The sequence below is a fragment of the Cheilinus undulatus genome, linkage group 10 (genome assembly GCF_018320785.1).
Source record: "Cheilinus undulatus linkage group 10, ASM1832078v1, whole genome shotgun sequence".
NCBI classification, from domain to species: Eukaryota; Metazoa; Chordata; class Actinopteri; order Labriformes; family Labridae; genus Cheilinus; species Cheilinus undulatus.
The window spans coordinates 34,720,951-34,733,328 of record NC_054874.1 but is presented as its reverse complement, the minus strand read 5'-3'; the positions used below and the strand labels follow the sequence as shown (position 1 = coordinate 34,733,328).

General features: G+C 39.3%; 1 protein-coding gene across 2 annotated transcripts in view; it reads right to left on the bottom strand.

The window, feature by feature from the left end:
• Nucleotides 1–268: 268 nt before the first annotated feature.
• smad5 (SMAD family member 5) overlaps nucleotides 269–12,378 on the bottom strand; it is a 79,207-nt gene continuing 67,097 nt past the window's right edge. For both annotated transcript variants that reach the window (XM_041797136.1, XM_041797137.1), the window contains 3 exons: nucleotides 3,383–3,604; nucleotides 1,386–1,642; nucleotides 269–1,302 (listed from right to left, as the gene is read on the bottom strand). In XM_041797136.1, coding sequence (XP_041653070.1) covers nucleotides 1,159–1,302; nucleotides 1,386–1,642; nucleotides 3,383–3,604 — 623 coding nt within the window. In that variant the 3' untranslated portion in view covers nucleotides 269–1,158. The remainder of the gene's footprint in view (nucleotides 1,303–1,385; nucleotides 1,643–3,382; nucleotides 3,605–12,378) is intronic.

Sequence of the window (12,378 nt, the reverse complement as noted above, 5' to 3'; positions counted from 1 at the left end):
TTTAGGAACCTTAATTAATTTATATTTGTATTGGGTATCAGCGGTAACCCATATGCAAGTAGTTTTGTCTGATTTTGTCCAACAAAAAAAAAAAAAAAAAAGAAAGAAAAATCCTAAAAATCATACAATTGTATCCTTACTTACCATCCAGTTTGCTTATAGACCCCAGCTTTTTTCACTTTTGGGCTCTTCTGCTTCGAAGATCCACCCTGTTCAGTTGTTTATACCTGTTTAAATCTTACTAAAAATAAATTTCAAAGTAAAACAATTGTTACTAAATAACTTTTTTATTTCTTTTCACTAATACCAATTTTCATGAACATATCAACTTGTACACAGCAATATTTAGGATGCCTCAGGAAAAAAAAGTCGAGTGCACATTATTAATACGAGTATTGAAAATAGTAGCTCGTACATGAACAAGAGCACAGGTAAGAAACAATCATGAAGTCCATTGTCTTATATCAGAAAAGACTACAACTAATCCAATAGCTGGAAAATTTAAAACACCGTCAGCTTATGGTGTGTTAAACTATTTCAGTGATTTATCTCCCACTTTGATAACCATTAGTTTTGCATACTTAACCATCTCTAACAGAATATAGCTCAGTGTTCATTTCTAGTAGTAAAGAGTATAAAAAGCTAGATCTGAGCACAGTGGTTAACAAACAGGTATATTTCTTTACATGTACTGTCCTGACACTGGGAAAAAAAGACTTTTTAAAAATTAAAAATCCAATTTGCCTATGGGACACTAGACACAGTGTTGAAATGTCTACTTCATTATCATCTTAATTTACAAAGGCATTAAGTATTTGAGAAAACAAAATATGTTTCAAGAAGATATTTTGGACTTGTACTCAAGCACTTGCAAATATGCCCTCACTTCTTCCTGTTGTAGTAAAGCAGTATTGTGACAAATATGGCAACTTTTAAGCCTTTTGTTTTCCTCCTCTTTTTTCGAAGGTATTTGCTTTTGATGCAACTATGTCTGAAGAAATGATCCCTGTTGTTCAATTTCCAGCCACAGCTCAATATCCTTTCCCAAAGTTGAGTGTAAACAGTTGTAAGAGCAACTTAAATTACAAATCACAGAAATAAAGAACAGAAAATTAACAAGACAGTAGAAGACTTTCAAAAGCTACCACATGACCATCATTAGGACACAGAGGAGATTGGGTTGAGAGGTGAACCCATTTGAGTTAGCACCTTGTCCAGCCACTGAAGGGGTCCATGCAAGTGCACTTCAATCCAGCAAGGTGTGCTGGTGACGTCCTGTCTATGATATTCAGCACCCCAACCCTGTGAGAGCATAGAAATATCATATGATGACTTATTTTTTTAACCCCCCCCCCCAAAAAAAAAAAAAAAGAATATGGCCTTACCTTGACAAAGCTCATCCTAATGGTACACATCTTGGTAAGCTCATATACAGCCTCAAACCCGTGGTTGACCGACTGAGCCAAAAGCTGAGCAAACTCCTGGTTGTTAAAAATCTTAAGGCTGCAGCCACTAGGGATCTTGCAAACAGTGGTGGGATGAAAGCCATGGTGGTAATTACAGTTTCGGCTCTGGACAAAAATGCTGGTGTCACTGAGGCATTCTGCATACACCTCACCTCCCACATAGTACAGGTGCACTCCTAGTTAATAGAAATGACAAATTGTGGTCAGGACATTTTGCAGACTCTGTTAAACTCATCAGTAAACAGTCATGGACGAAAATATTGGCACCCCTGGAATTTTTTCAGAAAATACATAATTTCTCCCAGAAATTGTTGCAATCAACAAATGTTTTTGGTATACATGTGTTTCTTGCCTTCATGTGCATTGGAACAACACAAAAAATCAGAGGAAAAAAGACAAAATTGACATAATTTTACACAAAACTAAAAAAAAATGGGCTGGACAAAATTATTGGCACCCTCAACTTAATATCTGGTTGCACATCCTTGGAAAAAAAATCACTGAAACCAATCACTTCCTATAACCATCGACAAGCTTCTTACACCTCTCAACTGGATTTTTGGGCCACTCTTCTTTTGCAAACTGCTACAGGTCTCTAAGATTTGAAGGGTGCCTTCTTGCAGCAGCAGTTTTGAGATCTCTTCATAGGTGTTCAATGGGATTTAGATCCAGACTCATTGCTGGCCACTTCAGAACTCTCCAGCACTTTGTCTCCAACCATTTCTTGGTGCTTTTTGAAGTATGTTTCGGGTCGTTGTCCTGCTGGAACACCCATGACCTCTGATGCAAACCTAGCTTTCTGACACTAGGCCCTACATTGCAGCCCAAAATTTTTTGATAGTCTCAGATTTCATGATCCCTTGCACATAGTCAAGGAACCCAGTGCCAGAGGCAGCAAAATAACCCCAAAACATCTTTGAACCTCCACCATGTTTGACTGTAGGTACTGTGTTCTTTTCTTTGTAGGCTTCATTCTGTTTTCTGTAAACAGTAGAATGACGTGCTTTTCCAAAAAGCTCTACCTTAGTCTCATCTGTCCACAAAATGTTCTCCCAGAAGGATTGAAGCTTACTCAGGTACATTTTTGCAAACTCCAGTCTGGCTTTTTTATGTCTCTTTGTCAGCAGTTGGGTTCTCCTCTGTCTCCTGCCATAGCGCTTCATCTCATTCAGATTATGACTTATGGTCCGAGCTGACACTTTTGCACCCTGAGTCTGCAGGATAGCCTGAATTTTTGTGGAAGTTGACTGAGGATGTTAATCCACCATTCCAACTATCCTGCGTTGCATTCATTTGTCAGTTTTTCTCTTCCATCCACGTCCAGGGAGATTAGCCACAGTTCTATGGGTTATAAACTTCTTGATTATATTATGCACAGTGGACAAAGGAATTTCAAGATCTCTGGAGATGGTCTTGTAACCTTGAGATTGTTCATATTTTTCCACAATTCTGCTTCCTAAGTCCTTAGACAGTTTTTGGCTCCTCTTTCTCTTCTCCATGCTTGGTGTGACACACAGAGGCACACAACACAAAGCTTGAGTCAACTCCTATACATTCTAACTGGCTTCAGATGTGATTCCTAGATTGCCAGCACCTTCTACTGCCACAGGTGAGTTTAAATGAGCATCACATGCTTTAAATAAAATGATTTACCCACAGTTTTAAAAGGGTGCCAATAATTTTGTCCAGCCCTTTTTTTAAGTTTGTGCAAAATTATGTCAATTTTGTCTTTTTTCTTCAGACTTTTGTGTTGTTCCAATGCACATGAAGGAAATAAAGATGTGGATACCAAAAACATTTGTAATTGCAACCATTTCTGAGAGAAATGGTGTATTCACTGGAAAAATTCCAGGGGTTCCAATACTTTCGTCCATGACTGTACTTTCTGTTCTGCTGCATGGAACTGTTGAGCGTACCTTTGCCAATGTGTCTGCGAGTATTCTCAATTGTAGAATTGCGGTTGACATTGGAAAGAAGTCCCAGGCAAAAACGGTTCTTATTGTTTGAAGGGTCAGTGAAGCCATCCACCAGCACACTAGTTGAAGAGGCATGGTAAGCCTCACCTACACGATTGTTGAGTTCATAGTAGACAATAGAGCACCAGTGGCTTGGCTCTTCATACTCAACTGGTTGCACATCTAGGAAAATGGACAACATGTGTGATACAACAGGTGAATCATTGTAACTGACAATATATTTCACTTGTGACACTAAATCATGCAGACTTAATATAAAGCCTAAGAATGGAGATCCTTAATCTTTTTTTAATGATACCCTTACCAGTACTCCTCAGTAATACACTATTGACAGTTTTTTATTGTTTGGTGAAAACACAAAATGATGACAAATATTTACAACAGAAGTGCAAACTGAGTAGTGCTTGAGTAATAAAGTCATGATTCAGTCTGTTACATCTGTCTTATACCTGTCAAATACACACATTCTTTATATTCACAACAGTATTTTATGTTTCTCATCAACAACTGACTTCCGTATTTTTAAGTGGCACTTGAACAGTTATTGACATGTAGGATAAAGTCATTAAATTTACTGAGGTTACCTGAACACATCATACATAACCGTCTTTCAGCTTACCAAGTCGGCCAGTTAACTTCAATTCTGCCATTCCACCTTGGATTTCTACTCTGGTTTGGTTGTTTTGACTTAAGAGACTTGCTACAACTTTTGGAGCACTTGTTATAGCATTTATTTGAGCAGATGAAGAAGAAAATCTACCTGAAATGAGTACATGTTACTCCCAGCACAGATGGATATGATTGCAGGCTACTGGCAGACACCATCTTTTTTTTTTTTTCCTTTTTGCAAACAGTTGACAGCCGTTAACTAACCCTAACTTCTTACAAAAGATCTAAAATATATAACAGTATCATTTTTTTGTATTGAGAGTAGCACAAAATTAGAATCTACTTTAGATTATTGTTCCAGGACCTTTACAAGAAGTCACATTTTAAACATCTTTGTGTCCTTTCTTTAAGTATTTTGCCATCAGATGTGATGGAAGTATAAAGAAAAAAATAAATGATTTTAAAATGTTACTGTTAAGTATATTGTGCATTGTTTGTGCTAATTTTATTTAAGTTTAGGGTAGTATATCTCCCTTCCTGTTAAACTGACCAGTCCAACCCTCAGACAAGGCCCTCAGACCTGACTGATAAATCTGACTGAAATCTAGTGGGGCTTTTCCACTACGACTTTTGGCTATGCTGGGCCAAACCAGGCCGTGCTGATTTGCTTTTCCATCACTGGTCTGGCCGAGCCAAGCTGCGCTGTGCTCAAATGGCCCTGCTCTAGAGCAGAGCCAAAGCAAGCCAGACTGACCCACAAGTGCAGCACTGACGTCAAAGCAGTTCACAGGGTTCAGTTTGCTGGGGGGATTTACCCCTTTGGCTACAGATACCCCCTTCCATGATACATTTTCAGCCCACAGGGAGACAGGGAGATAGGTTTTATACATGCCTCTGCTCTAGCTGTCTTTACTCTGTTACAGAGGTGGTCTAATGTCAGCATTCACTGTAGGACTTAAACATTTATTATAGACAATACAGTGCATCTGGAAAGTATTCACAGCGCTTCACTTTTTCCACATTTTGTTATGTTACAGCCTCATTCCAAAATGGAATAAATTCATTTTTTCCTCAAAATTCTACACAATACCCCATAATGACAGTGTGAAAAAGTTTTTTTTTGAAATTTTTGCAAAGTTATTAAAAATAAAAAACTAAGACATCACATGTACATAAGTATTCACAGCCTTTGCCACAAAGCCACAAATTGAGCTCAGGTGCATCCTGTTTCCACTGATCATCCTTGAGATGTTCCTACAGCTTAACTGGAGTCCATCTGTGGTAAATTCAGTTGATTGGACATGATTTGGAAAGGCACACACCTGTCCATATAAGGTCCCACAGATGACAGTGCATGTCAGAGCACAAACAAAGCATGAAGTCAAAGGAATTGTCTGACGACATCCGAGACAGGATTGTCTTGAGGCACAAATCTTGGGAAGGGTACAGAAAAATTTCTGCTGCTTTGAAGGTCCCAGTGAGCACAGTGGCCTCCATCATCGGTAAATGGAAGAAGTTCAGAACCACCAGGACTCTTCCTAGAGCTGGCTGCCCACCTAACTGAGTGATCGGGGAAGAAGGGCCTTAGTCAGGAGATGACCAAGAACCCGATGGTCACTCTGTCAGAGCTCCAGTGGTCCTCTGTGGAGAGAGGAGAACCTTCCAGAAGGTCAACCATCTTTGCAGCAATCCACCAATCAGGCCTGTATGGTTGAGTGGCCAGACGGAAGCCACTCCTTAGTAAAAGGCACATGGCAGCCCACCTGGAGTTTGCCAAAAGGCACCTGAAGGACTCTGACCATGAGAAAGAATTTTCTCTGGTCTGATGAGACAAAGATTGAACTCTTTGGCGTGAATGCCAGGCATATCATGTTTGGAGGAAACCAGGCACCACTCATCACTTGGCCAATACCATCCCTACATTGAATCATGGTGGTTGCAGCATCATGCTGTGGGGATGTTTTTTAGTGGCAGGAACTGGGAGACTAGTCAGGATTGAGGAAAAGATGAATGCAGCAATGTACAGAGACATCCTGGATGAAAACCTGCTCCAGAGCGCTTTTGACCTCAGACTGGGGCAACGGTTCATCTTTCAGCAGGACAACAACCCTAAGCACACAGCCAGGATATCAAAGGAGTGGCTTCAGGACAACTCTGTAAATGCCCAGCCATAGCCCAGACTTGAATCCGATCGAACATCTCTGGAGAGATCTGAAAATGGCTGTGCGCCGATGCTCCCCATCCAACCTGATGGAGCTTGAGAGGTGCTGCAAACAGGAATGGGTAAAACTGCACAAAGATAGGTGTGCCAAGCTTGTGGGATCATACTCAAAAAGACTTGAGGCTGTAATTGCTGCCAAAGGTGCATTAACGAAGTATTGAGCAAAGGCTCTGAATACTTATTTAACCTTTATTTAACCAGGATTTGTTCCCATTGAGATACAAAAATCTCTTTTACAAGAGAGTCCTGGCCAAGACAGCAGTACATGTGATGTCTTAGTTTTTTATTTTTAATAAATTTGCAAAAATTTCAAAAAAACTTTTTCACATTGTCATTATGGGGTGTTGTGTGTAGAATTTTGAGGAAAAAAATGAATTTATTCCATTTTGGAATGAGGCTGTAACATAACAGAATGTGGAAAAAGTGAAGTGCTGTGAATACTTTACGGATGCACTGTAAATTCTAGAATTTTAAAAAAGAAAAAAAAAAATGCTGGAGATGTTTGAAACATTTAGTCCATGACAGAGTTAGTCTTTAATTTATTAACTGGCACTAGTAAAATCTGCTGTTGTCACTGCCCAATTAAAAAAAATATATGGATATGTTCTTTTTCTGCTATTTGGAGACCCATAAATCAATAATAAGGAGACTGTTTCCCAAGTCGACTGAAAATGCAACTTCTGACTTCTTCAGGGGTGGCCTGTGGCATAGACAGTATAGGCAAATGCTAGGGGCGCCAACCGCTCCAGGGGGCAGAAGCATGAGCCCAGAATATTTCAAAGATTCCCCAAATGTTAAATAATCAGTCTCTAAACGTCCCCCTTCTTTACTTTGCGCTCCTTTCTCTCTATCCCTTTCTCTCTGTTTCTCTCTCTCTGCACAGCCCCCACCCTGTCTCTGGTGTGAACCCTCAAAATCTCTGTGCCCATGGATGCCGGAGGGATAATATCAGAGTTCAGACACTGGCTGAAAATGATCAACAAGGTATCTTCTAATTGTTACAAAACAGCATGTGAGTAAGAAAACTAGAGCAGAGAAACTTGGGGAAAGTTGATATTGTTACTACTGAGGCAGGTTCCTTCATCCCAATCATTGGCTTTAATATTAAATGTGCAGTTAGGTGATTACTATTCAGATAAACAGACAGCTGCAGATGATGAAGGAAGACAGAGGGAGAGAAGATCAGCAGAAAAAAGAGGTAAACAGTGTAGGTCTACACTAGAGTAAGCTTTTATAAAATTTTAAAGAGAACTGTAAATTAAATTTTAAAATTCCCCTTTTGAAATTTCCAGAGGCCAATTTGATGCTGAATAAATAGTTCAAGTACATGAAATCGAATAAAAACAGGGCTTTTAATCAAAAAATTCCTGAAGGTTTGGGCTGTGCCTTAATAGGTCAAATAATTACCTCTACTTATCTATGCACATTGTAGCAAGTTGAAATCATAAAATCTGGACTCTACTGAAAAACTAATTTGTGTGTTACCATGCAAAAAAAGTATTCCTGTAAAGACTTCTGTAAAACTTCTGTACTAACAGTAAATATCTACCCCTTAAACAACAAAAGCACCGTCATGTTAAATAATGCAGAGTAGCTTATTCTGAAGTGGATAAATTCCAATTTGTGTTTATCCACACCTCCCATAACTTAATTAATCAGTAATGTAATTACTGGAAAAAATGATATACATATGTATACACATATACATACACACACATACACACCTACACACAGGTATATCTAAAAAAAAATTGAATATCATGAAAAAGTTTGATATTTTATGTATATCATTACAGAAAGTGAAACCCATATATTATATAGACTCATTACACACAGAGTGATATATTTCAAGCATCTGTTTCTTGAAATGTTGATAATTATGGCTTACAGATAATGAAAACCCAAAGTTCAGTGTCTCAGAAAATTAGAATATTACACAAGTTCATTTAAAAAAGGATATTTTAAAACAGAAACATCAGGCTTATGAAAAGTATTGTTGTGCTTGCAACCTTGAAGCAAGCTAGGCTAACTTCATGTGGAAGTGCGTGAGCAGAAATGACTTCTCACGACAAGTAATCTTCTGTCTCTGGAACTTTACTTGACTAGCAAGATTTCTAGTTGTTATGTGGCTGAGGACAAGGGCTAGCATCATTTGCAGGCATCGAGTTTGTTGCTTTTGATTGTCCAACAAAGCCTGTAACCATTTTGGGACTCCCTCAGATTCAGGAGGACCCGCTGCAGCTCCTTGTAGTTCTTCAGTCATGTTAATGGTGATATTGTGATTTTATTTATTTTCTTTCCTCCTTAAATCTTTGTTTCCTTGTTGTCTTTAATTATCATTTCACTTTTAATCTTTAATGTGGGTGCTGTAATTTTTCTTTCTTTTGTTTGTGTTATCCTGTTTTGGCACTACGGAGTCTCCATACATTGAGAACTGTGGTTGCCATAGTAACTCTTCTGCTGTATGCCGTCTCAGAGTTTCCCCTGTTAATTAGCTCACACAGCCATTAATATGGAATAGTCACAACTAGTGAAGGCAGTGCATTGTTGGATTTGCTTCTAAATTCAGTCAAAGAGTTGATTTATCCAGGATTATGCTTCTATCAGATTTACTCATGAAGAAGTTTTGGAAATCCAGCTTCTGACATCAGTTGTCGTGTTTGCAGCCTTGAAGCAAGTTAAGCTAACTTCATGTGGAAGTGTGTGGGTAGAAATTACTTCACACAACAAGGAATCTTCTGTCTCTGGAACTTTACCTGACTTTGGCAGGTAGGAACAATTTATGCAGCCATTTACAGCAGTGATGTTTTACTGAGTTGTATGCTCTTGCTCGGGCATGGAAAGGCTAACTATACCGTTCATGCGATGAGCCACGAGCACCATTTATGTCAAACTAAAACGTCTCGCATAGTCTTGTATCTCCCTGCATGCTCACATGACACATCTGTCTAAACTGTAGCCTGTTGAACTGCTCAGGTGTAATGGAAGACCAGGTTGCTTTGATAGCGGCCTTCAGGACCTCTGCATTGTTGGGTCATAGAGAATCTATGGGGTGTAGGTCAGGCAAGTTTGCTGGCCAATCAAGCACAGTAACACCATGGTCACTGAACCAGCTGTAGGTACCTTTGGCAGTGTGGGCAGGTGCCAAGTAGGGGTGCACGGTATATGCAGTAGACGGTATAAATGATATAAATTTGGCCTACGGTAGAGATTTGGACTCTACTGACCAATCGCGATAACACTTGTTAATGACGTCATCGTATCTGCCTCAGTGTGAGTTAGCAGGCAAAAACGTGTTTTTTCCTCTCAGAGTCTGATGGCTGTACCACAACTAAGTCAGTGTGCTGTCTCTGTCAGCCTGCCTGGGGTTGTAACACAAGCTAAGTGCAGCTTTGGCTGGTCGCAGAGCCCAGCGCTGCAGCGCTTACTCTTACAACGGCATAAACAACCGTTTAAAATTCTATTTTAACTTATGAATTTCTTTTCTAAGTCCACAGTGAGTCAAAGATCCAGGCTGCGTTGTTAAATGAGGTCAGAAAAGCTGTTGTAAACTAGCCGTATTCTCCGAACAGCAGCCAAAGCGAAGCTAACTCAGTGCTAAACACAATCCTTCTGTCAGGCCCCATAAAAATAAAAGCCTGTGGCTCTAATTTTCTGAAATGCTTTTATTGTGAACACCTTCACTAGGAAATGTGTTCAAGTCATTAGCAGCTTAACACACCTCATCAGGTTAGAGATGAGATGCGAAACTTGGAATGGTGTTAGACAGAAGTAAACCTAGAGAGTCTTCAAAAAAAAAAATAAAACATGTTTTCTGTGTTCCTATACTTGGAGATAAATTGAGTATTCCATCAAAGGCTTGTTTTAAGGGGTGAAGGGGGTTAATAACACTTGAATTTGGATTAAAAAGCATTATCTCTTTTTAATTTTGTAATATTGTGATATAACACCGTATCGTCAAAGGCAAGAAAAATATTGTGATACGATTTCTAGGCCATATCACCCAGGCCTAGTGCCAAGTCCTGCTGGAAAATGAAATCAGCATCTCCATAAAGCTTGTCAGCAAAAGGAAGCATGAAGTGCTCTAAAATTTCCTGGTAGATGGCTGCACTGACTATGGACTTCAGAAAACACGGTGGACCAACACTAGCAGATGCCATGGCAGCCCAAATCATCACTGACTGTGGAAACTTCACACTGAACTTCAAGTACTGTGGATTCTGTGCCCCTCCACTCTTCCTCCAGACTCTAGGACCTTGATTTCCAAATGACATGCAAAATTACTTTCATCAGAAAAGAGGACCTTGAACCACTAAGCAAAAGTCCAGTTCTTTTTCTCCACAGCCTGAGTAAGATGCTTCTGACATGGTCTCTGGTTCAGGAGTTGCTTGACATGAGGAATGTCACATTTGTAGGCCATGTCTAGGATTGGTCTGTGTGTAGTGGCTCTTGGTGCCCTGGATCCAGCCTCAGTCCACTCCTTGTGAAGCTCCCCCAAATTCTTAAATGGACTTTGATTGACAATCTTCTCAAGGCTGCGGTTATCACTTATGCTGGTGCACCTTTTCCTACCACACTTTTCCTTCCACTCAACTTTCTATGAATATGCTTGGATACAGCACTCTGTGAACAACCAGTTTCTTTAGCAATGACCTTTTGTTGCTTACCCTCCTTGTGGAGGGTGTCAATGACTGTCTTTGGGACATCTGCAGTCATCCCCTTGATTGTGTAGCCTACAGACCCAGACTGAGAGACCATTTAAAGGCTCAAGAAACCTTTGAAGGTGTTTTGAGTTAATTAGTTGATTAGGGTGTGACACCATGACTTTCCAATATTGCCATTTATATTGCCATTTTTCACAATGTTCTAATTTTCTGAGACACTGAATTTTGGGTTTTCAGTATCTGTAAGCCACAATCACCATCATTTCAAAAGATAAAGGCTTGAAATATTTCACTTTAGGTGTAATAAGTCTATGTAATAAGGGTTTCACTTTCTGAAATGAGTGACAAAAAATATTGAACTTTTTCATGATATTCTAATTTTTTTTGAGATGTACCTATATTTGATATGTGATAGTGTTTTGATACTGAGAAATAAATATCTAAAATTCAGAAGTTTTGAGGTTATATAACATTTATGATTGCATATTAATCACACACAAAAGTACCGAAAATGGGTACCATTGTGTACTGGTACCAGTTCACAGGTAGGGGGAATCAGTACCATACCCGTTAAAATGTGAAAGGTACCCATCCCTAATCATATATTTTCCATCTTCAGCTTGTAAAGTTTGCTAAATAACTTTAATTTTGCCAATTCCACTGTGGATTTCTACACTGGATCAATATTGTTGACAAACAGAGCTCGCTCACAGTTTTGGAGCACTTTTGAGCATTTATCAGAGCAGCTGAAGAAGAAAACTGTCCTGAAGCAACTGAAGAGAGTATTATGACCATGGCTTCATCTCGTGTTATTAGCGTCTTTGCTAACATTAGCAAATATGTGCTTTGCCTTGAATGATGTCCTTTTCAAAATAAAGGTGTGCTAAATTTGACTTGATATTGTCTTTTTTTTTTACCCTTTCTGTATACCCATTTTAAAAAAATCAAATAGAGGGGGCTATAATTACCACACTAGTGTCCTTTTATTGCACCATACAGCTTAGTTTAACATTATACAGCAAGAAGAGTCTTAGAATTGTCGAGGAGATTAAAAAAATACCGCGATTTATGTCGCATATCACGGTATAGAAAAAATATAATGAAATACATTTTTGGCCATATCACCCATTCACAAGGCCTACTTCCAAGCTCAGAGTTACAGGAACAGTGGTTACACTACCTGGATGAGACAGAAAAAGGAAGCTATCAATAGCTGCAACCAGATAAAGTCCCCTCCAAAAGTATTTAGAGTGGTGGGCCAAATTCCTTTAACCTTGCAAAGCAGACGGATATGCCCATTTCCATGTTTCTCACTGGGGAATCCATCTTGCAGACCCTGTCTGAACTGTTCAGATACACCCGGTTAGAAAGTGACAGGACAAATCAGTGGGGAGGGGCAGTACTTTCGGGCACGGTGGAATCGTGACGTAAGCAAGCATCAA